The 27,137-nt window shown below is 33.2% G+C and overlaps 2 protein-coding genes across 3 annotated transcripts in view; one reads left to right on the forward strand and one right to left on the reverse strand.

Annotated features, from left to right (window-relative positions):
* LOC145685899 (protein C19orf12-like) overlaps window positions 1-17,101 on the reverse strand; it is a 36,293-nt gene extending 19,192 nt beyond the window's left edge. Inside the window, exon 1 of one of the 2 annotated variants that reach the window (XM_081758648.1) lies at window positions 16,789-17,101. Coding sequence is in view for 1 of the 2 variants with exons in the window: in XM_081758647.1 (XP_081614773.1) it covers window positions 1,249-1,292 (44 nt within the window). In the remaining variant the exon portion in view is untranslated. Of the gene's footprint in view, window positions 1-1,248; window positions 1,324-16,788 lie in introns of those variants that run through there. The other variant, XM_081758647.1, reaches the window with a different exon arrangement.
* An 8,361-nt stretch (window positions 17,102-25,462) lies between these two features.
* LOC145684646 (protein DVR-1-like) overlaps window positions 25,463-27,137 on the forward strand; it is a 317,851-nt gene continuing 316,176 nt past the window's right edge. The window contains exon 1 of the mRNA XM_081757041.1: window positions 25,463-25,605. The gene's annotated coding sequence lies outside the window, so the exon portion shown is untranslated. The remainder of the gene's footprint in view (window positions 25,606-27,137) is intronic.

Genomic DNA, 27,137 nt, shown 5'->3' on the forward strand with positions numbered 1-27,137 from the left:
ATAATAATAATAATAATAATAATAATAATAAAGTAACTCATCTCATGCACAGCAAAATTTATTCAAGTATCGGTTTATTTTCTGCTCTAATATATTCTAACATAAGGTACTCTTACCGGGGCAATGGAAGTAATGTGATTTTACTTTATTTCTTTAAAATCTCCAAGACTTTTTGAAACAAAGACCAGTTTCCCTTTTAAACCTCTATTCTAAAAATGGATAAAATAAATCATAAGTTACCAGAAAACAGCAGTATGTTTTCAAATATTCTTGCTTTTGCCATATGAAAGGTAACCAAACAAACGCATATTTTGGGAACACTCAAAACTGGCAGTGAAACAATTAACAAATCGCGTAAAGCAGACGATTAGTTATTGTAGTTTATTTGTAGTTATGAAATTGTCCTTACTTTCATTGCTTTTTAATCGTTCTAGATTAAAACTGTTAAAAAACTACATGAAATTTGGAACTTAAAATTACCGTAATTTCCTATGTGGTAGTTTTCTCCTTTTAATTATCCACTACAACGAAACTATCGTATGCAGACTGCAATATTATCGTTCAATTTTTACTGCAGTTTGGCAAAAATACAGGAAAATACATTATTATTATTAGCGAAAAAAAAAAAAAAGAAAGAAAAGAAAAGAAATTGTACAAATATCAGACATAAACTAATTGATACATTGCACTGAGTGGAACAAAATGATATGAGCCCAGTAATAAAGCTTATGCAAGGTTTTCGAGGAAATTAAAAAAATAAATAAATAAATAAACTAAAAGTTGATGCTGAACGAAAATCACGGCACCTATTAAAGAAACTGATAGTGAAATGTATCCTTATGAAACTCTTCATTATGAGACTGTACACTTTATTTTCTATTTAAATAAAATAGTACCGAAAAATAATATATCAGTGAACAGAAAGATAAAAAGGAAAAAAATGAAATCTTTAAGTTTTACGTCCCACGGTTATGCCGGTTAGGCTAAAGGAGACGGTGATGATGAGAAATGAATGAAATGGTAGAATGAAGAAAGTGGGAGGAAACTGGAGAACCCCAAAAAAGCCCACGAGCACGGTGTTTGTCCACCCCAAAGTCCACACGGCGCGAGCTGGGATCGAACCAGGGACCCCAAGCACCGGAGGTGAACGCTCTACCACTGAGCCACCGCGCTCCAACAGAAAGATAAGAAAAGTTATATATATATATATATCTAACAGTATTAGCAGAAATGAAAATGCTAACTAACGGCTGAGGAAGATATAACATTTGCTGTCCATTTCTTTTCTCCATGTCTGATGCAGAGGACGTTAGGTCCCTGAAACTGTAACAAAAATCGTATAGTTATTAAATAATTCATTTTGTTCTGGTCAGAAAAACGTGTTTTAAAATGTTGTGATTATCCAGAACCATGGAGTTTATATATATATATATATATATATATATATATATATATATATATATATATATATATATATATATATATGCCAGTTAATAGAAAGACAAGGCATAATTACATCAATTAATAGAAACCAGGGTTGGCTGGTTTAAACCAGCTGTATTTTTTTTTTTTAAAATAACTGGTTTAAACCAAAAATCGAAAAATGTTCGTGAACTGTAAGTGTTCTTAAAATCTTGATGAACACACGTTTGTGGGTTATCACGTTTCACTCCTGTATATTATTCTTAATATTCAGACCTAATTCCCCGTTCATTACTCAAAGGGATTATGCTACAAAAGCAACTTTTTTATTTTATGAATGTTTCTTTTGTGATTTTTTTCATAGTTTGTTATTATTATTATTATGGAATTGCAATCAAAGAAAAATTCTAAATATTGTTTCGTTTAAATAATGTTTACTATTGATAAAATACATCGAAATACTGTACTTTTTTCGGGTAGGGGGGGTCAAACAAACCCCACGAGAGGCATTTATTGAAATCTGAAGTATGTTTAGTATCTATTTATGTATAAATGGGTCAGAGTCAAAGTAGACTTAAATAATTCGTATCTTTATTCACTTTTCTTATTGATATGCAAATTAATTCGTTGTATTTCTTTAACTTGGACTAATAAAAGTAGTTGTGAACAAACTTGAACTATTACAGTATTTTGAAATTGTCCATATGTAATTCTTTATAATGGTTTCAATTGTGCAACTGTTTATCGTTTTGTCCTTCTGAAATGACTCCTTCCAACATAACCCGGTTGTTGCATAATAACACCACGGTGAAAAAAAAACTTATTTCTGTCCATATGTGATATAAATACATAGAGCAAATTATATATATATATATATTAAAAAAAAAACCTGGTTTAAACCCAAAAAACCTTGTATAGTTAATATAAATACAAGACATATATCAGTTAATAGAAGGAGAAGACATATATCATCTTATTAAAGACACTTTTTCTTTTTAAAGAAAATAATATTTTTGTCCTCTCGCCTGTAAACTTACGAAAATAGAGTTATCTTTCTCTGGTTCTCATGCGACAATATGTCAGTTAATAGAAAAATAAGGTATGTATCAGTTAATAGAATATATATATATATATATATATATATATATATATATATATATATATATATATATATAATCTTTTTATTAACTGACATATCGTAGCATGAGAACCAGAGGAAGGAAGGCAACTCCATTTTTGTAAGTTTACAGGGGAGAGGACTAAAATATTATTTTCTTTTTAAAAAATGTGTCTTTAATAAGATGGTATATATATATATATATATATATATTCATATATCAGTTTATAATTCACACTAAGCTTAACTAACTGACATAGCTAACGGTAAGTCTTGATGCGCAGTTTCCGAGAAAATCAACAAAAACTAAAGTCGACAATAGCGTTTAAAAGCATACATATCATTCGTTGCCAATAATAATTGATAATTCTGCTGGAACCGATTGTTTATAGCTATATTTATTTACTATATATGTAAAAAAAAAATATACTCTGTTAAGTGTCAGACTGTGTCTTCCAGCAATGGCACACACATACACACACACTCCTAACAGTTACGAAGATAGCCTACTTTAATTATACTAACTCTTTTCAAATGTTGGAGTACGTGTCCTAAAACTAAAATGCACGGATACAGGTTTACAGAGTAATCAAAATTTTGTAATGCAGATAATTAGAATTCCATAATATCCTCAATTTTCATTAGTTCAGAAGAACACAGTTTAAAATGCAAATATACATATACTAAATATACGAAACATAAATATATATATATATATATACTAGCCTTTGGCCAGCTGGGGGCTTCGCCCCCAGACCCCCGTATTTGCTCGGCCTACGGCCTCGCATGTCATATGTTCGTGCATTTATTCTTAACGTTTCTTTAAATCGGCCAAACATCCCCAGATCTCATATTTATCATCCTTTGCTCCTTAATACTCTGCTTAATAACTCACAGTTTATTTTCTTATAGCAACCTTTGTTTTGTCAACCACAATTTATCGACTTATTATATAATGAATGATGATGTTAGATTCTCATTTTCAGAGGTTTTTTTTTTTCTTATTTATAATTTTCAAAAAAGAAATATGGGATTTTTGTTCGACCATAACTCTTGCATATTTGTAAGATAAAGGTCGATTCTTTTTCTTGTAACTTTGTAGTATTTCCACACCACCCCTGTGGTATCCTGCTACACGCATACTCCTTTGAATGAAAGCTTTTGCTTCGTTATGTCTTTCGTATACTAAAAAAACTGGAACGTAAGTGCTATTTGTGTCTGGGAAGGTTCGTATCATAGTGTGAAAATGAAGTTCAATATGAATTGTATTTGGACAGGCACCAAGCATTCTCCATAAAGAAGCTTAAAGGGATTTCTTTTTGCGTAGACTCTTATGTTACTATCAAGTATTACTATTAAACAATTAACACCAACCGCTATAATGATAACTTAAGGTAACAATAACCGTGCATTTTAACAAGAGATCAACAAGAATACAACATATAAAGCAACTGTAACAAACACGTTCCGTAATACCCGTTTCAAAAATCCCCTAAAAACTAAAAATATTCACTTTTGGCAATTTTCCTTTGACATGCCAAATTTAATCATTGTAATCCTAAAGAAATTGCCCAATAATTTTGAGATATAAAAGGAGTTCCTATAAACAAACCCCACCAAAGTTGGAATTTTTTATTTCTGTTAATTTATAAAGGTAAGCAAGAAAGTTCTGTCGCTTTTGTGGAGGTCTCTGTTCAATTGGACCTCCCACCGTGAGTTGAATGCGAATGAGGATAAGACGAAGGTCAGCTGTTGTTCTGCGTATGTGCAGCATACTACCTGGTTATGGTAGTTCAGTTACATTGTGAATTTGCGTAAGAACAGAGTGAATGAGACCTCCACAGAGCGTCATAAGGGCGTGTATGCAATACGAGTTCAAAGTGGGGACAAAGGCAGCTGCAGCGGAGCGGAATTCTACCGACTTTCTTTTTTTTTTTCCTATCTCAACTATCTGAAAGATAAGATTTTGTATCCCAAGAAAACGCCCATTTAAATAGCATAGGAATTTCTTCATCCCCTTTCAACCCCTGAAAAATTTAAAAAAAAAATCCCTTTTGGCAATTTTTTCACGGTTAGTTCTCAAAGGCTACAATCATGCCAAATTTCATCATTCTAATCATACCGGAAGTGCCTAAACATTTTAGGGTGTAGAAGACGTCCCACATAAATAACATGCGAAAGATTTTTCAGTTCTCCATAAAACCAATCTACGGTTGCAAATTTTCACTTCTGATGATGCACTTAGGTAAAGCTAACGAAAACGTAGAAGCATACCGAATTTCAAGCTTTTATTCCAATTCAAAGTACCTAAAACATGAGATTATAAGTTCAGAAATAGTCTCATTTAAATAACATGGGGAAATTCTTCATCCCCTCTTTAGACCCCCTAAAAATTAAAAATATTCACTTTTGGCAATTTTCCTGTGGGTTTGTCCCGAAAAGTTATAATCATGTCAAATTTAATCATTGTAGCCCTGCAGGAAGTGCTCAATAATTTGAGGGTGTAAAAGGTGTCCCATATAAATAACATGGGAAAGATTTTTCAGTTCCCTATAAAACCACTTTAAAGTTGGAATTTTTTACTTTTGGCAATTTTTCTGTCGGTTAGTCCTGGAAGGCTACAATCATGCCAAATTTCATCATTATAATCTTGCCGGAAGTGCCTAAACATTTTGGGGTATAGAAGACGTCCCATATAAGTAACACTGGAAAGATTGTTCAGTTCCCCATGAAACCACTTTACGGTTAGATATTTTCATTTCTGATGATTCACTTAGGTAAAGTTAACGAAAACGTACATGCATACCGAATTTGAAGTTTCTATTCCAATTCTAAGTACCAAAAACATGAGATTATAGGTTCAGAAAAAGTCTCATTTAAATAACATGGGGAAATTCTTCATCCCCTCTTTAGGCCCCCTAAAAATTAAAAATATTCACTTTTGGCAATTTTCCTGTGGGTTTGTCCCGAAAAGGTATAATCATGTCAAATTTAATCATTGTAACCCTGCAGGAAGTGCTCAATAATTTGAGGGTGTAAAAGGTGTCCCATATAAATAACATGGGAAAGATTTTTCAGTTCCCTATAAAACCACTCTAAAGTTGGAATTTTTTACTTTTGACAATTTTTCTGTCGGTTAGTCCTGGAAGGCTACAATCATGCCAAATTTCATCATTATAATCTTGCCGGAAGTGCCTAAACATTTTGGGGTATAGAAGACGTCCCATATAAGTAACATTGGAAAGATTTTTCAGTTCCCCATGAAACCACTTTACGGTTAGATATTTTCATTTTTGATGATTCACTTAGGTAAAGCTAACGAAAACGTACAAGCATACCGAATTTGAAGTTTTTATTCCAATTCTAAGTAAACATGAGATTATAGGTCCAGAGAAAGTCTCATTTAAATAACATGGGGAAATTCTTCATCCCCTCTTTAGACCCTCTAAAAATTAAAAATATTCACTTTTGGCAATTTTCCTGTGGGTTTGTTCCGAAAAGCAATAATCATGTCAAATTTAATCATTGTAGCCCTGCAGGAAGTGCTCAATAACTTGAGGGTGTAAAAGGTGTCCCATATAAATAACATGGGAAAGATTTTTCAGTTCCCTATAAAACCACTCTAAGTTCGGAATTTTTTACTTGTACTGATTTACTTAGGTAGTGCTAACACAAATGTGCAAGCATACCGAATTTCAAGTTTCTATTCCAATTCTAAGTACCTAAAACATGAGATTATAAGTCCAAAAAAAGGTCCATTTAAATAACATGAGGAAATTTTTCATCCCCTCTTTAGACCCCCTAAAAATTAAAAATATTCAGTTTTGACAATTTTCCTGTGGGTTAGTTCCGGAAAGCTACAATCATGCCAAATTTAATCATTTTAGCCCCACAGGAAGTGCTCAATAATTTATGTCAGCTCATGTAGTTTTATATATAGTTAGGATATAAGCTGTGTACTCAAAGCAATACATTATTAGAACCATCTACAGAATAATACAATTGAACAGAAATAAATATGAGCCGTTCAGATGCCAAACCGATTAACTCCATCAAACGAATTTTTCAGTAGTGAACATTTTGGTAACTTTGATATAATGCATTTAAATGAGAGTGATCATAATGTTTACGCATTAAAACGGTTTGGCTTCTGTACGCCTCATATACAGGGTGAACGGTAATTACGTGGACAAACTTGAACGGGTGATAGTACATCTAAAAAGAAGAAGAAAAAAAAGTCCTAGTGAACACGAGGAAAATTCCGTCCCGTTTAGCAGTGACAGTGTGTCGAAAACGTGGGAAGATGAACTTCAGTGGCCAACAGCCTAAAAACAATACATCGTAAAGAGTGCGGTTACTCACTTAAGGTTGAAAAATGCATGTTTGAAAACGCAGCTACGTGTGCGCACGGGATTAACAACGTGTGACACTTCTTTACTTTACAGCACGTCCGGGAATCCCTCCGTTCCTTTGGGGAATCCTGTGCGCACGCATAGCTGCGTTTTCAAACATGCATTTGTCAATAGAGTAGGCATGACTTTCTAAGTGACGTTTTTAATCTCTCTCTCTACGATATATTGTTTTTAAGCTGTTGGCCTCTGAAGTTCATGTTCCCACGCTTTCGACACACTGTCACTCCTAAACAGGACGGAATTTCCCCCATGTTCACTAGGACTTTTTTGCTTCTTTTTAGATGTACTATCATCCGTCCAAGTTTGTAAACGTAGTTACCGTTCACCCTGTATAACATGGAATATATAAACTTTACATGACATTAACAAGAAAGAAAACATATTACCTGAGAGGCCACATCTCAAGGAGAAAGCTTCTGTAACGGAACGGACAGTTACAAATGGAAACACAGGTTTTATTTCTGGTGATTGATCACCAAAATTAACACTTTTCGTAAACGTAAGAAATTAGATGCTTTACAGATTTTTTTTTTTTAATTTTTATATATATATTCTGATTTAGATTATAATGATGAAGTGGATTCGTAAGAAGCAAGTATATTTTTTTGGGAAATGACTCCTAATTATTTAGTAACTTTAAAAATAAAGGAAATATGAAAATAATTTATAAACCATCGCACAATGTGTACTGAATATTTTTATATTATTACTACCGTTAAAAGAAAAAAGGGCCAAACATGAAAGTATAATAATCTACAAATTTCATTGAGTTGAACAATATGATACGAGTAAGTGTAAATCCTCATGCGCCATTTTCGAGAAAAATGATAAAATAAGTTTCTTTCAACTCTTGTAAACCTTAAAACGTATTCGGAAAAATGTACATGTTCACCTATTAACATGAAACTGCGAATAGCACATACTCATCAAGATTTTCATTATGACACAAGCATGATGCAGTATTAATGAGATATAGCACGAAATTATGAACAGCTATGTTCAGAAATAAGAAGACATAATTGACAGATTACATCGAGATGAACAAGATACTGTGTTTCAAAGTACATTATCATGAGCAGTTTTCGAGAAAATATCGACAGTATTCTGCTGGAAAGGTTATTATTAACAATACTACCGGTAATTTATGTACTGTACAAGAGAAATTAGCAGATTGTATCTATGGGTTAACTGCTGTATCGCCGGATCAATTTTAGAAAATTTACCGGATGAATTGGAGAATTTATTTTGGTTTGTGAGAGAGAATGAGTGAAAGTCAAGTGAAGGGAATAGTTGAAGTTAAGAAAGCATTTCTTGTTGCTAGTCGTTTTTGATCTTGTAAGCGGCATTATATATGAAACGGAAGGGACTATTAGGCGGAGATGTACACTTGTTATGATTTATGGGAAAGGCAGTGTGGAAATGGTGCGTAAATGACAAGATTGTGACATATCAAATTTGAGTTTTGTCGAGTTATAGCAAAAAGAAGTGTCAGTTGTTCAAATTTTGTGAAAGGCGTGGTCTACTAAACAGGTGATCAGTATATCGTGTGTGTAGAAACGAAACTACACAGGTATAACCAAACTTAATCGAATCTAACCTAATTTAGTACAATTTGGTACTTTTTTGGATGGCATTCATTATCTCCACCAAAGCCGTGCAACACACAAGCCATGCATTTTGACATAATGTTCTTCCTCTATCCTCGTTTATGCGTATACCTACCGCCGCTGACGCGCCTGCTTCCTACATACGCACACCCTCGCTAATGATCGGACCCGCCTGCTGCGCTCCTACTCTGACTCGGTTAGATATCAATCATGCATTTAAGTGGCTACCTATTACAAGTTGGTTTTCGTGTCTTATGCACTACCTTTTATGCCAAGCGTCCACACTATATTTCGAACAATAATCCCTACCAAGTGAGTCAGGGTCACAACCTAGAATTGGGGTGGAGGGGGGAACCTGATGTTCCTCTTTTTCTCGATTTTCGTGTAATCAGGCGATACAACAGTAATGTCGCAAATTGTATCTGCTGTTCTTTGATTTCTCGTAACAGTAATACTACTTGTAAGGTAGATCTACAGGAAATTCATAATCATGGATCTAGAATTTCTTTTTCTTTTTTGACTCAACTCTGGAAGGCACTCTAAGGTTTTGCAAACAGAAATATGCAATGCACGAATTGGGTTAACTGTTATATTGCCGGACCAATTTAGGAAATTTACCAGGTCCATTGGAGAATTTATTTAAGTTTGTGAGCAGGGTTGGATGCTTTAAACCAGCTGTTTAAAAAAAAAAATAAAAAAAATAAAATAAAAAAAAAAAACTGGTTTAAACCAAAAAACGAAAAATGTTCGTAAAAGTGTAAGAGTTTGTAAAATCTTGATGAACACACATTTGTGGGTTATCACGTTTCACTCCCGTATATTATTCGTATTATATTCAGACCTAAATTCCCCATTCATTACTCATAAAGATTATTCTACAAAAGCAACTTTTTTTATACAGTGAAACCTGTCTTTAGCGGAATCGAGCGGGACTTGCAAAAATTTCCGTTAAAGTCAGGTTTCCGCTTAGTGGAAGTAGACATTTCTTTTCTTAAAAAAAAAGAAAAAAATACATGGTTATAAAAGGGCATGCTGAGAAAATATATTGCTGTACCTAGATTGTTCGATTACAGTACTTCTTTCTTCTACGAATAAATACACAAAAAAATTAAAATGAATACAAAATATGCTATGCACACGTTTTCTTTATTTTTCTAATAGCCAAGCAGGGTTTTCTGTGTACATTGCTGCTTGGCTGCTTGACTTTCCGCATACACTTTAGCCTGAGAAATTATACTAAGTGAATCGGAATCATTTTTTCGTAAGGGAAATTTTTGCAGTTCCTTTAAACTTCTGAGAGAATCTTGATATGTATTTATTCTACACTCTTCTTGGAACTCGGTATCGTATTCCTCTTCTTCCTCTATCTCGTTTTCTTCTTTCCGACATTCCGTATGATTCTTGATTAAGTTGCGGGGATTAAGGACAATTTGTGGGGGTGAATATGAGTAGTGGTTGGGGAAGGTCAACACTGTCCAGAAATATTTAACAAAAGAACGAACATTTTATCGCAGACAGTGTAATGTATATGTCTCACAGAATGTATAAACATCTAAACGCTGTAGGGTATAGTCCGGAACTTAGAATTTCCCGTTAAATGTTTATTTTTCTTTCCGTTGTCCGCGTAACACAGTTTCCGCTTAATGAAGGGAGTTTTACACGTTTTGCTCTCCAAAATTCATGGGACCGTGAAATATTTCCGTTTAAGACAGTTTTCCGTTTAATAAAGGGTCCGTTGAAGACAGGTTTTACTGTATAAGTTTATAAATGTTTGTTTTCTGATTTTTTTGTAGTTGTTATTATTGTTATGTAATTGCAATCAAAGAAAAATTCTAAATCTTGTTTCGTTTCAATGTTTACTATTGATAAAATACATCGAAATGCCGTACTTTTTGTTGTGTACCCCACGAGAGGCATTTATTGAAATGAGAAGTATCTTTGGTATCTATTTATGTATAAGTGAGTCTGAGCCAAAGTGGACTCAAATAATACGTATCTTTATTCACTTTTCTTACTGATATGCAAATTAAGTCGTTGTATTTCTTTAATTTGGACCAATAAAAGTCGTTGTTAACTAACTTGAACTAAATTAGTTCTTCTGTACTCTGTAGTACTTTGAAATTGTCCATATGTAATTCTGTATAATGGTTTCACTTGTGCAACTGTTTATTTTTTTGTCCTTCTGAAATGATAAGATAAGATAAGCTTTATTGTCATTAAACAACATTTGTTGTAATAGACATTGTCAAATATAACATATATATATATATATATATATATATATATATATATATATATATATATATATATATATATATATATATATATATATACACAAGTTTTATCACACTACCAGGCAAGTTTTATCTATGTATCATTGTTCTTGCTTTCAACTATTGATAACAGATTTTTTCAAATTCAGAGATACTATATACAGAATTGCTTATAAGGAAGGATTTACAAAAGTTTTTGAAGTTGTCGTGAGGTATTGTGCGTACATTTTGTGGTAATACATTAAATAATTTCATACCTGTATACTTATAACTCTTTTGAGTAGTGGTTAACCTAACTTGTGACATATTAAGGTCGCTTTTATGTCTAGTATTGTAGGAATGAACATCGCTTCGGTGATTAAAATTATCTAAATTTTCTTTTATATACATACATATACATATACATATACATATATATACATACATATGTATATACATATGTATATATATACATACATATACATACATATAGTATATACATACATATATATACATATATATACATACGTATATACATATACATATATATACATCGATAAATAAATAAAGAAGGCACTGTCATAATTTAAATTTCCTTAAACACTTCCTTGCATGATGCTGTTTTAGGCAATCCCTTAATTATTCTTACTGCTTTCTTTTGCCATTTGAAGACATTCTGTGCACCAGAAGAATTGCCCCAGAATATTATTCCATACTCCAAATGTGAATGAAAAAAGGCATTGTACGATGTTATAAGAGATTTCTCACTAATTACAGTTTTTAATTTACGCAATAAAAACAATACTCTGGATAACTTTCTACATAAATTTTCTGTATGTTCATTCCAATTTAACTTTGAATCGACGTACATTCCTAACAGTTTTACGGATTTACGTGTATCTGAATGACTCGTAGAATTACTAAGATTAATGTACAAAGTTTCTGTTTTATCCTGATTTACTGTAAGTCCGTTACATTTAAACCATATAGAAGACAACTCTAACATTTCGTTATTCCTACTTTGAATATCAATTATATTTTTGTCTGAATTTACAACAGTAATATCGTCAGCATATAAAACACAACTATTGGGCAAAAAACTTGGAAAATCGTTTATATATAAAAGAAAAAGAAAGGGCCCCAATACACTACCTTGTGGAACACCATTTGTTACACACATGAAACTTGACTTTTCATTTCCAATGCGAACAGCTTGTTTTCTATTGCTAAGATACGATGCAATTAAAGATAATTGCAAGCCAGTAATACCATAATAGTGTAACTTCGCAATTAATATATTATGTGACACGGTATCGAATGCCTTACTCAAATCTAATAATGTAACTCCAACATGAAGATTGTTCTCCAAATTATCTAACACTTCTGATACTAAATTTTCCACGGCTTTAGTCGTGGAACACCCAGGTCTAAATCCAAATTGCATATTATGAAATAATTTATTTTCCTCAAAATATCTTGACAATTGATTCTTAATACATTGCTCAAAAACCTTAGATATTATTGGTACCAAAGATATTGGGCGATAGTTATTAAGCTCCGTTTTATCATTTTTCTTGTAAATCGGAACTGTAACAGTGAATTTAAGGCACTCCGGAAATTCACCTTCGAGAAGTACGCAATTGAATAAATAGGTCAAAGGTTCAACTATTATGTCTATTATCTTCTTTAGCATGTTGTTAGAAAACCCATATATATCCTCACTATTCGAACCTTTTAATTTGTTGACCACTGACAGTACAGTTCTAATATTTATAGGGGTCCACAGAAAATGAGTACTATGTTGATTAATATTTGTCTGTGTCAATAAGCAAGCGAAATCTACTTGTGAACTAATGCCATTTTTGTGCCTACCAGTTAGTTTGTTAGTATTATTTACAAAATATTCATTGAATTTATTTGGGGATATCTTTATCGAGTCTTCAACAACCTGTTTCCCTAGCTCCCTGTTAATAATAGACAATGACTCTTGGCAGTTATATTAAGAAGCATGTAAAGATCAGTACAACGTATTTTTATCAGGATTCCTTCATGAGTGTGTCGACAGACGTATCGCATTAGTCCTGGTTCCGAGTTCAAATGGAGGACGATTTCTCTCGGATGTAACTCGAGAAGCAGTTTTTATTCCGCTTTAAGTTTATGTGACCCCCTCCAGCATAACCCGGCTGTTGCATATTAACATCAAAGCGAAACAAACTTATTTCTGTCCATATATGATATGAATATATAGAGCAAATTATTTAAACCAAATAAACCTGGTTTAACCCCTTTGGGATCCTATGGTACAATTTGTACCATACGCGTTTTTCATGGTACATCGCGTTATTTCTCTTCTATTTGAGCTTTTTCGTCCGTTTTTTTTCCAGAGGCCTTGTAGAAGACATTACGTATGGTTTTAGACCGTCCTGCGTCCAGACATAGGAGGTGATGACGTCATAAGTCAAAAATTTATTTTTTCATTTTCTAAGCCTATGTTCAATATTTTTTGGCGGGCTTATTTTTCTACGTAGAAGATTGAAATTTTGCACAAACATTCAGTCCACCGAGTAGTATTTACCAGATTTTTTGTTCCGAAGTCAGTGCTAAAACAGGGGGGGAACCAGAGGGGCAAAGGGGTAAAAAAAAGGGATTTTTTACCCCCAAAATCCCGTTTTTCGTAATTTTCCCGCCTTACATACATGATACGACCACGTGAGTCATACCATCTGAAAGGCAGTTCCATTCTGAAGAGAACGACGGTCGAATTATTATCCTAGGGTAATTAGGGATGTCTCAGGGAATTTTTAAAAAATATACTTCTATATAGGGAAAAATGGGGCACTGTCGGTATATATATTTTTTGGCGGGCTTATTTTTGAGCGTAGAAGATTGAAATTTTGCACAAACATTCAATCCACCGAGTAGTATTTACCAGATTTTTTTGTTCCGATATCAGTGTTAAAACAGGGAGGGGGGGGAATCAGAGGGGCAAAGGGTTAAAAAAGGGATAATTTTACCCCAAAAATCCCGTCTTTCGTCATTTTCCCGCCTCACATACATGATAGGACCACGTGAGTCATAGCGTCTGAAACGCAGTTCCATTCTGAAGAGAACGACGGTCGAATTATTATTCTAGGGTAATTAGGGCCGCCTCAGTGAATTTTTATCCAAATATACTTCTGTATAGGGTAGAAGTGGGGCATGGTAGGGAAATTTTTTCTGGCGGGCCTATTTTTTCACGTAGAAGATTGAAATTTTGCACAAACATTCAGCCCACAGAGTAGTATTTACCACAAGTTTTTTTCCGATTTCTGCGTAAAAACAGGGGGGGGGGTCCAGAGGGGCAAAAGTTGAAAAAAGGGAAATTTTGCCCCAAAAATCCCCTTTTTAGGAATTTCCCGCCCTAGATACATGATGGAGACATGTGAATGGTACCGCCTGAAAGACAGTTCTATTCTGAAGAGAATGATTGGCGAATTATAGTCCTAGGGTAATTAGGGATGTCTCAGGAATTTTTTTCCCTGAGATCATAGTGTTTTATGGTAATTTGGGGCATTGTGGGAATTTTTGGTACAAATTCTCTCGCCCTTATTATTCAAGATAGAAACTTGAAATTTGGCACACACATTCAGTATACCAAGTACTATTTATCAGATTTTTTTTTTTAGATGGCTACGATCACACAGGGGGGATCCAGGGGGGGCCAAAGTTCGAGAAAAAATTTTTCCCTCCGAAATTTTCACTTTGACATTTTTTTCCCGCTTCTGGTATATGGTATGGGCATGCAAGTGATACCATTTGAAAGCCAGCTCTATTCTGAAGAGAACGAGGTATGGACCATGATCCTAGGATAAATAGTGACGATGCAGTAGCTGCTTGACTGAAAGTCTAAAAAATAGCCCAAAATGCCAGGATCCCAAAGGGGTTAAACCAAAAAAACCTGTTTTTTTCAATAAAAACCATGGTTTTTGTCAACCCTGTTTGTGAGGAACAATAAGTGAGAGTCAGGTAAGGAATAGTAAAATTTAAGAAAGTGGTTGTATTTGTTGCTTGTTTTTTTAATTGTAAACGGTACTGTATGTGGAGGCGGATGGGTTATTTCGCGGAGAGGTACACTTGTTTTACTATACGGATCCATAGATTGTAAAATGTACAGAAAAATTTGGGCAAGTCTTTAACTTGCCCATTTTATGTCGCGAACAGAACCCAACTCTCCCCTGCGGGGCTTCTAACCAGTTTCTGCTACTACTACTATTTATACTATGGATCCGTATAGTAAAACTGCAAACATAATGTAACGTAATCTTACGTAACTTAATGTAATAAAAGTAAAACCGGATACAGTACATTCTGGTATTTTTTTTTTCGATTTTCAAATTGATCCGGCAATACAGCAGTAATGTCCACGAATTTACCGGTAATGTGATTCTTCAAGCAACATAAAATTCCTGAGCTGCATTGTGAAAGAAAGAAATCGGTCACTGGAATGCCTACCGTCAAGTTTAACAAATACTTAAGTGAGCACAAACATTATCGGCTCAATGAATGCTCTGTAAGTATTTTATTTATGGCATATACGCTTCCAGGAATTTTATGTTACCAGTAGTAAATCTGTACACAGTTGACGGGCAGGCGTGTAGAAAATAAGTTGGCAATGCCTTAGGAGTTAATTAGTGAAAGAATTGTAATCTTTGAACAATTATTTGTGGTGATGCTCTTCTACTTAATCTGTTCCAAGTGGGGCATCTGCTTCCGCCAATAAAATATGAATGTAGAAGACATGACGATATTATTTCCATAAAGAAATAAATTTCATTGTTATATAAATTTGTTTCTATACAAATTACGTTCTACTTCTGAATTGTAAGCCCACATTCTTGCCCTTTAGGTTTACGCGTCGAAGAGGAATGAAGGTCAATATTTCGTAGAAGGGGTCCACACATTAATGGCATAAAATATAGGAGCATTAAGGGTAGAATAGGTTAGGTTGAGGTAGGTTACGTCTGGATCCCTTCTATGAAACGTAATCCGAAATGAATATTGAAAGAACATTACTCATGCCCTGAGTTATATTCGAACCGGTGATAGAAGGCTTGGAATCAGAAGTTTCATGCCGTAAGACTTATCCATTGCGTTCTTATACATGTCGTCCTGATGGCAGAACTTTGTCTTTCTGTAGAAGAAACACTTATGATTGTTAAAAATATGCATCACGCGACGTAAAAAGCAGTTCAAACTATATTTATGTGAGTCGTTCGTGCATTTAAGACATCTATACAGCAGGCATGTTTTTACACTTTTCTCTGCACAAGCGCGGCAAACTTTCTGCGTTCACATCGCAAATCGCGGCATGCTCTGCTATGGAAATGTCTTCTGATACTGAGCACAGAATTGTACCAGTATATTTACCTGGTGCCCTTCCACTTAAAATCAACTACAATTAGAGAAAGGGACCAATGTTTAATTGAGAGAGGAGAGGCTAACTTTTTTTTATTTTTTTAAAAAGTTACAATTTCACTAATTTCTGTTAATATCAGATTATATTAAGTTTAGTTAAAAAATAGTTGACTTCAGTTAGGGCTAACTGCCTGCATCATTGTATTCATATTTCGTCATGTGTGCTTCTAAGTAGGCCTACATACAATATCTCTCACTTCTACAAAATGTACACCTATTCCAGTCTTAAATGAGACACAAATAAACTACGCTTCCCTTATTTCAAATCATTTTCTCTATAAAACTATTTTATCTTACCCACCTTTGACTCCCTTCATCTAACCAAGCCCAAGTAGTTTGATTATTTTAACGGATTCCTTAAATTTAACCTGTGCGGCTAATCAATACCGAAATGAACTTTTAATGTTTCTTCAACTCCGGTGTTTTATTTTTCTGAATGTGATTCTCTTATCTTAGAATAAAGAAACATATTATAACACTTTTTCTCTTTTAGAAAGTAATGAGAATATTAAAATATTCATTACCTCTTCAGATGTAAAACAAAGCAAACTCGTTCAAGCAATCCTTGGATATGATGCACTTTCTTACAACATAGCAATTCCTAAAATTTACGCAAGCCTACACTCTTCTGTACTCTTAACTATAAGATTACATAATATTATAGTTCTTTGCTCCGTTGATTCATAGATGCATTACTACGTAAAAACATGTGATTTATTTACGTTTCATCCTCTCCCGTAAAAACACATTCTCAATCTTTCCCATTGAAACACGTATGCTTTATCATTCAACCACATGATTCAAGTTCCAGTTACGTGTCTCTTTTCAATCAGCTGATAGAGAAAGCATTCAGCGTTGCAAACCACATGGAAATTGACATGTCCAAAAATTAATACATTTTTGCACTAACTATAATTATGCTTTCATGCGTATATATGTTGTGGGTTTCTTTCTTAACTGCTTGCGTCAAAGCAACGCAAAATTTGTGATTAAGTTTTTGATAATGGGAGTAACGTAGCACCATAACTTAGATTTTTTGGGGGGCAAGCATTAGTATTTGGGCCCCTAGAAATAATTGCCCTCCCGCAAAATTCGAAAATAGGCCTCTCTTTTCCATCTTCCTCTTACTTTTTGTGACTCCCCAGAGTTTGTGGGCCATCTCGCACTGCAAGGTCTGCGGAGCCGTTAGATATGCCCCTGGGCCCGTTCCATACATGACAAATTAATTAAGGGGACAATATTGACAAATATCAAAGCTATACGAATAAATATAATTTCTAGAGCCCCTAATTGTAGACATTGTTTAACTGAAATGGGCCCAGGGCTCATTGTTGTTTTATTTACCTTTTGTGTGCTGTTTTGTTCATGTAATGTAGTGAAGCTGTTTGATGCTTCATTATAATTTCATGTTCGTATTGTATATGGAGTAAGAAAATTTTGAGGGGCAAGGTGGGGCGCTCGCCCTCCTAGAGAAAATTATACTTCAAAAGATCGAAAACCCAATAGAATTTTTAGAATAATTACCGCAAAATTTGAAACTATATTTGAAATGTCGCTTATACTTCCCCCCTCTAGAAACCACAACATGGGCGCCCTTGACCCTGGCATAACGGTTATGATGAACACCCGGAGAGGGGCACTTGCACTTCCCTGGATTTCCGAAGTTGATCGGTTCTTTGAAACAAATACAGTATTTTCTGTGTATTCGCGACTTCACTTGTGTTTCGATCTGGTCGGTTTCTGATAGTTCTAATGAGTTGTTACATGCAGAATTTTGCGAAAACTGGTAAGGCAGACCTCCTTCGATTTCCCACACAAAACAAAGAGCATGTATATGTGGCACAAAATCTTTCGCTTCCTTTTAACACTCCACGGCGCTGCAATCGGACCACAAATGCTGGAGAAAATGCTACGACATAGAGCAGATTCTTTCGACAAGAAATCCCACAGTATTATTGAATGTATCATGTTATGTTGTTATTTGTATCTTTCTTTTTTCTTTTCTTTGTAATGATGACAAGAGTTAGGTGGCAGAGCAGCCTCCGGGTGAACCTCGCCCGCTGAAATAAAGAGCAATTCAATTCAATTCAATATGCCATGGCATGGGAAATGCTATAGCATTTGCTACTTTACACGGTAGGATATCGATGATACGATTTTTGGTACGAGAAATGCTACGATGAATGCTTCCGTCTAAAACTAGCCTTAGGCTTTCTAGGGACCTTGTAGGAAGAATTTTACAGAAAAAGATCTGCTGTTTTCAATACCATCTTATATTTTTGAATAAGTAACTTTCTACCCGCAATATTTTGTTTTATTAGCCTCTAGAATATGGGAGGTTTTATTGGGGGCACCCTGCAGTCAGCAAGTGAAAATGAGATCAACAATTCAATGGGAAGCAACGGGAAAGATATACTTCTTTTCTATACAGTGTTGGTGTATGTTTCTTTATACATGTCCTTTGCATGCTCTATATTCTTTTATATGCTATTTTATTTCCATGTATTTTTAATGTTACCTTCCAGAGACGATAGAGATGGTATGGTGATAGTGAAAATTATCCAATTTGAAGTTTCCACGGATTTACATGCGTTACAGCTGCTATACACCGAAAAAGAGATTTTTGAATATCTGGCTTCTTGATCATATGTTTGTTCGTTCGTCACGAAATATATACATTTGCTTAGAGACCACAAGTTCAATGTATCTTGATTGAATTTTAAACTTATGAGCCTGTCTTACTAAAAATAATACAAAATTTACCATTTTTGTTTTACTTATTCTTCATAAGTGAAAGGAGATAATGAAATGCAATTTACCACAATCATAGATAATGTTATTCTACAACAGAAAATATAAACCTGAAGAATTTTTAGTGTTACCAACCACAGAGTTTTTGTTAATGAACAATTAACACCAAGCAGTCGAAAAGTGCTATACGAAACAAAACAATTCGCCAGGAATAATGGTTTCCTATTTGTTTGGGTGCGTGATGGAAAAGTGCTTCTAAGGAAAGACGAAACATCCCGAGTGAAACATATCAAAAAGCTAGAAGATCTACAAAACATGCAAAACTAAGTGGCTCAACAGGACTGTCAACTTCACTCAAGATGGAACAGGCAATTAATGAAATTTTCTTATACCAAAATATAGACAATAACATCTGTAATAATACAGACTCTTTTAATGAATTATTTAGTGATAAAACAGGAATCACGATTATTCAATTGAATATTAGAAGTGTTAGAAAAAATTTAGATGAATTTTTAGTATTGTTACAAAATATTTCTATAAATGTAGATATAATTGTCTTAACAGAAATATGGAAAAATGAAGCAACTTGTAACATAAACATAAACGGATATCGTTGTTATTATACAACTAGGTCTTTAACACGTGCAGATGGAGTCATGATATTGGTAAACGATCATGTTGACATTGACAAGGTAACGGAACTGAATCTTGCTGACGCCACTGGAATGCGCTTACATTTAAATAATGCAGAAGGTTGTAACATAATAGCTATATATCGCACTCCAAGTGGTGATGAGAAAGCATTTCTACAATCACTAAATGATGAACTTAAAAATTCATCAACTTGCTCTTTGCTTTTAGGTGATGTTAATCTAGATATATTAAGTGACAAATACTGTGAAAATATAGACACGTATTTAAACTTACTATATAGTCATGGTTATGTTTCATGCATAAATAAACACACTAGAGTTACAGAATATAGTAAGACTTGTATAGATCATATATTTTTAAAGTACCAAAGTCCACTGAATGTCACATCAGCCGTGTTGCAAACATGTATAACTGACCACTTTCTCACTAGTATAAATGTTCCCATTACAATGCAAAAGAGGGAAAAAATATCATACGAAACAACAATTATAGATTATACTTTATTAAATGAAGAATTGAAAAAATCTTCTGGAATCTGGAATCTGGTAATACACAGTAATTGTGTTAATACTGCAACTTCGAATTTCATCCAAATAATGAAAAATTGTATAAGTAATTCACGTATTAACAATAAAAATAAAAAAGTAAGTAGTAAATATCGCAAAATAAAACCATGGATAACAAAAGGATTAGTCAACTCTGTAAGGGAAAGAGATAGATTAAGTCGTTTAGTAATAAAAAACCAAAACGATTTAGAATTTAAGGAATATTACAGAAGGTATAGAAATAAACTTACACAATTAATAAAAGAAGTTAAAAATGACTACTATAGAAAACAAATTACATTATGTAATAACAATGTTAGTAAATTATGGAAGGTAATAAAATATATTATAGATAAAATGACAAAAAGTATGTAGAAATAAATGAACTAAACACAAAAAATGGTCTAGTAACGTTTGAACGTGATCCAATGTTACTAGTTGAAAGTTTTAATGAGCATTTTTCCAGTGTTGGCAAAAAATAGTTAACAAAGAGATTAATGATAAAATAAATTTGAATTTGAATTCTCAAACTAAAGTAGTAAACTCTATATTCTTCACTCCAATCACTGAACAGGAAATTGAACGCTTCATAAATGAATTATCACCAAGAACAACATCTGGTATAGACGGATTATCAGCAAGTGTATTGAAACATACGAAATCAAATATATTAAAACCTTTGCAGTATATCTTTAACCTAAGCTTAGAAACAGGTGTATTTCCTGATGATTTTAAGACTGCTGTAATAAAACCTATATATAAAAAGGCTCAAAGGCTGACCCTAATAACTATAGGCCTATATCAATCCTCAGTAACTGTGCTAAACTGTTAGAAAAATGTATGAAGGGAAGATTAGTTAATTTTCTTGAACAAAATAAATTCTTTTTTTCAAATCAATATGGATTTCAAAAAGGTAAAAGTACAACAGATGCGGTATACAATTTAACAGAGATTGTTTGTAAAAATGTTGATAAAGCTGAAAAAGTAATTGCAGTTTTCCTAGACCTAGCTAAAGCATTCGACACAATATCACACAAAATTCTCTTAAATAAACTAGAAAGATGTGGAATAAGGGGTATATCGCTATCTTGGTTTAACAGTTACTTGAAAGACAGAAAACAGGCCGTCCAAATAGGTAATTTTCAAAGCAATTATTTATATGTAAAACAAGGAGTCCCTCAAGGAACTGTATTAGGCCCAATATTATTTTAAATTTATATAAATGATTTGTGTAATTTAAAAATGGACAACATATACAATTATTTGCTGATGACACCTCACTTATATTTGCTGGTAAAACATGGACAGATGTATTCAAAAAAAAACTGAAGCAGAAATGAAGAAAGTAAAACAATGGCTTGATAATCATCAGTTAGTATTAAATGCTGAAAAAACCAGGTATATAACGTTTTCACCAACTATAACAGGACAGCCAGAGAACATGTCACTAAAATTGCATTATTGTCAAAATACTGAAAAATGTAACTGTAGTCCTCTTATTAGTGAAAATAAAGTAAAGTACTTAGGTATATTTATTGATAAGCATCTAAAATGGTCTTCTCACATTACACATATCTCCACAATACTAAGAAAATTATTATATAAATTTGTTCAATTACGAAACATTGTAAGCATAAAAATATTACGAACTGTATATTATGCTCTGGTAAATAGTATAATTACAAATGGTATATTAATTTGGGGTGCTGCTTACCCTACTCATCTAAAACCTCTGATTGTTCAGCAAAATAATATTGTAAGAATATGTTTAAAAAAGGGACTTGAAAGTAGACTAGATAGACTCTATGACCAATTCTCAGTACTACCACTTTCAAAATTATATTTGCAGAAGGTATTAATATATGTTAAAAAGAACAGAAACAAATTGGAAGTAATAAAACATACGTATATAACCAGAAATGTGACAAACAAAAATTTAGAAATTAGAGCAACGAGTAAATCTATAATTCAATATCAAACATATTACAGAGCTCCAAAGATCTATAATGAACTCCCACTCCGAATCAAAGATGAAAGTAATTTCAAAACATATAAAAGGTTAATTTTACAGTGGTTAAAAGAATTAAAAAGTGTTTAAAAAAACTATTGTTAGCTAAAAGTAAGTATAAACCTTATTTGTTACGATAAGAAAAATAAAACACGAGAATCAGGCTCACACACAAGCATTTGCTTATGTGAGCCATTTTCTATCTTTTTTATTCTTTGCATAAAAAATACAAAAAATTCGCAATATAGAAATAAGTGCATGCATTGAATTAAGTTACCCAACACTGGGAGATAGACATGACTTCTGGAAGTCCGAAGTCCTGTCATCTCTGAGTGCCGGGTACGTTAAACTCTACTAATGAAGGGAATCTAGGAAGTCCGATTTCCTTTAAAGAAGTAATAGCACTTATAAGTAGAAAATTTATTTAATTTCTGTAGCAGTTATTTTTCTTATTCTTACATTTTATTTTCATTAATATTTTGTATATTGTTATTTTATAATTTAATATGTTTATGTATTTTTTATGTATATTCTTAATATATTGGATACATCCAATATATTAATTTTCTTCTTCTTTAAATAAATAAAATAAAATAAAAAATAAATTTCACATTCACATAACCACTTATGCTGTTCGTACAAGTTGAGATTAAACTTCCTTGTAAATGTTCGTTTCTGACTTCTAATTTTTTGCGTTATATTGAGAGTCAGAATCGGTCTTCCGATGTCTTTCACAAGTAGGTTTGCTTCTGAAGTTCTTTTCGAAAACGGCTAATTCAACAGAGATCTTACAGAATTCATTGCTACTACATTGCTAGTTCACGTATATCAGGGACAGACACGTAATCAAGCAATTACAGCAACAGTATTCCAATGAACAACAAAGACCGGCACACACACACACACACACATACATACAACACAACAAAATCCGCTACCCGCTTTAAAATCTAACCCCCTTCTCCAATTAATGCCCCTTTCTAAAAACTGCCCTCCAATTTTCTCATTCACCCATGCACACATGAAAAGGAAAACATTGTATCTATGCTGCCAAATTTCTACTTATTCAGATACGAGTATATTAAATATCGACACCCTCAATTTGTCTTCACTCTTCACGGGGTCGCCTTTACTGTCTTCATAGTTGCCTTGACGTTACTTGGTTGACAGAACCAATAGTTATGACCACTTGGCAATCTCGCTTTTAGGCAAGGCGCAAGTTTTTCTCTCTCTCTCTAGCGACTTGGTTACGGTACGCAACATTGTCACAAAGGAACAGACTATTCCCCTTCAGGCGAAAACCGTGTCAACCAATACTGCAGGGGGAGGGACGGTGGTGAAATTCCAGTTCCAAAGTGTTATGTTTTGGAAAGGCTGTTTTTGTTTGGTAGATCTGTTTGCAAAAGATGTGCAAGCATATGGATCCTTATGAGGCAGTGCATGGCGTGATAACCCCCCTCTTACTGCGCAACCCCCGCAATGGCCAAGAAGCTGTTAAAGCTGGGGAGTTTGGCAAACTATCAAGCAGAAAGCAACTAGCCAGCCCCGTTTCAAACGCACTTGGTTAAGAAAAGATGATGTTGACAATAAAATGAAAAGTGATTTAGCACAAATAAAAAATGAAAATATTGGAAGGAGGTTTGTACAAACATGCAAACATTAAGAGAAACCGCCACTGATATATATATATATATATATATATATATATATATATATATATATATATATATATACTGCTTTGGTCAGTTGGAGTTTTATTAGTAAGTAAAAACCTACGAGGATTATTTAAATCTTAGGTATAAGATTTCTTCAAGGTTTTTCGAAAACGAATATTATAATTTTGTTCATATCTTATGAATAAGTGTTCTGGCATGATTTAATCTAACAAATGAGAGTGATTAAGTTTAGTGTAGTGATCGTACTTCTCATTTTATTTCTTTTTAAAGCATTTTAATAAGTTTCTAAGATATTATTATTTAAATAGTTTTAAACAGTAAAGTCTTAATCTAATCTAATCTTTCCCCATTTTACAATCACTAAGAATTCCACATACTTATCTTGCGCATTAAAGAAAATAATTTAATGATATCTGGTACAAAAGAAATTTTGACGAAAGAAAAACTACTAAAAGGTTGATAAAGGGAATTACGGTACTAAAACGCCACACCAAGCATCAGTAAATAGAATTTCATTACAGGAAGCATCCAATAGGGTGTATATGTATAATGTGTTAATATTTTTGAAATATCCATTATTGTTCTTATTCAATCTTATTCTTATTCTTCTTCTTATTATTATATTTAATACTTAATTTAACGTAATACTTAATCCTGTTGAAATAAATGGCACCTGGATACGATAATTATGTCAAATATAAACAGCCAATTTATGGGAGACAAAAACTATGGAATATATCATATGCTTAAGTAAATATATTTTATGTCTAGAGCAGTTAATTAAAACTGTAAACGTTTCTCAAAATTGTGATTATAAATCTGATAATATCTGCATAAACAAAACAAATCAAATATAACTGACTTATTCTTTGGGAGCTGTTAGTAATTCAATTTTTGGTTATCCATCTGATAGCCAGAATAATGAACAGAGAATGTTAGTCATGATTGGCCATGAGATGACCAATTGTCTATTAATTCGGTGTTCCTTTCAAAACTAAGAGGACTCGTTACATAGCTTTAGTCATGCTTTGTTACAGGAACTTCAAAATGTTCGGGCAGAAATTACCATTTTGAAAATCGAGAATACCATATTGAGATAATTGATAGTTGAGAAAAATATATCAAATCGAGGCAATATAATCTTAAATTCTGTTTCTAAAGCTTATGTTGAAACTGTGCTGATATTAATGATGAGGAACGGTATCCTAGTTTAAATTATATTAACAAACTTATCGATATTCCATTTTTGAATCAAAATACTGGGTCTTGGTCTCAGGTGAATTCAAGAATTAAAAAACAAATTTCTAAACGTGCAGTTCACAGATCGCGAAGTTCAAGCTCAAAGAAAGAACAAAGAAAACTTGCAGTTGGTTGTCGCACTATTCTGAGTTAGTATCAAAATCAAGGAGAAATGTATTATTTCTAACTAAATTTAGTCCGTCAGTTACGACTGACGTAGCTGAAAATATTCTTAAACAACAAAACGTTGTGTTATGTATACCAGATTGAAAACCAAATATAACTTACTCATCGTTTCATTATCAGGTGAATGAAACTGAGTTTACGACAATGAACATTTGGAGTGTGGTCCAGGGGTATTCTTATAGGACCGATGTTTGGCAACTTACACAATCATGAGGAACTTACTGATAATGCTGACTCTCACACTAGGAATATAGTATCAAAATGTGCGTCGACTTCAAAGTAAGTGTGATGAATTTTTCTCTTCTGTTGCTGATTGTACGTAACTATGATGTAATAGCAGTTACTGAAACTTGGCTCTAACATGTTCACAATGATTGCAATAATTTTCTTGATACTATATACAAATGTCGATTTTAAAAAATTAGGTAAATTTGTCTTCAAAACACAGATATTTTTCTGTAGCTAATTGATTTTGTTGTATGTTGCAAATACGAAAGTGAGGGAAGTTTGACGGTAATTACAACCTTTTACGTCAACAGATCTGGTACTTAGAGCAATTTAAAGATAGCGTATCGACTTAAACACTACTCCAAGGAGGAGGTGCGTGATGTTATTCGTTTCTTATGGGCCAAGGGACAGAAATAATCTGACATTAATCGAGAATTGGTGAACGTCTATCGAGAGAGTATGTCGCAGAAAGTGTATCTGTGGTGCAACACACTGGCAAGTGATAGGTTGATTGTGACAAACGATGACAGAAATTTCAGACCAGGAACCTTCATAACCAACAGGAATATGTGTGACATCGATGTGATGATTCGTGAAGTTTCGTGATAACATTATTTAGTTTAAGAAATTGGAGCTTGAAAATTTTAGTGCGGTGAGCCGTACCTTTCATTGAACAAGCAGGAGCCATGAAATGTGTAAATCTGTTGAAGAAAAATCGTTCATTTTTTTCAGGATCACCATACTTATTTCTCTCTTTTCATCGTTCGAAGGTAAAAAAAGAACAAAGCGATACTAATTGAAAACTATGGGGAGAAAATGAGGCAAGTCAGTTTGTTTTATAACTTTACACAATTGCCCTGTTTTCATTAACTTATCGCCTTCTTCCCTTGTAGGCGAAATCTTTAGCATTAAGTTTCTTAGTTACTAACCTTCTGCCTACTACGAGTTTAGTCGATGCAAACTACACCTTTCAGGCTACATAATTCTGCTGTTAACTCATTTTCGGCTATTTCTTAATCTACCCGCTTTTTCCCCTGTGGTCTTCAATTGTTTTAACTTCCGCTTTCAGGTCGTTAACTGGTTAGATTGTTTGGGACTTTCCCGTTCTTCAATTTATTTTCATACTTTGTTCTAAACACTTTAAAGATAAATATTAGATAAACCTATCTGGCAGATAAATCTCCTCCAAACATGGGTCAATTATGTTCTAGCAGATATCTGCTCCTCGAGATATCAAAAAAAAAAAAAAAAAAAAATTGATAAAAATTTATGACATATTTACGCTATATGCTATTTAAATACTTTTTAAAGACGATTATGTTTCCTTCCAAGGTTAATACAAGTAATGTAACTTTTAGTGCAATTTAAAGGTTTTATGTATTATGCATTAATTACAATCTGTCTCAATATATGTATTTATATTGAGTAGTACCCATGGATGTAATATAAGTATTGATTTTTCCAGTACTAGTGGTTCTAGCTTCAAGCTGGAACCATGAGTTTAAATTTAATATAATTTTGTAAGCATAATTGCACAACAAAAGTTTTTGCTAAAAAAAATAGCTAAAACGAAGATCTGTTTA

The sequence above is a fragment of the Thermobia domestica genome, chromosome 5 (genome assembly GCF_964235325.1).
Source record: "Thermobia domestica chromosome 5, izTheDome1.hap1.1, whole genome shotgun sequence".
NCBI classification, from domain to species: Eukaryota; Metazoa; Arthropoda; class Insecta; order Zygentoma; family Lepismatidae; genus Thermobia; species Thermobia domestica.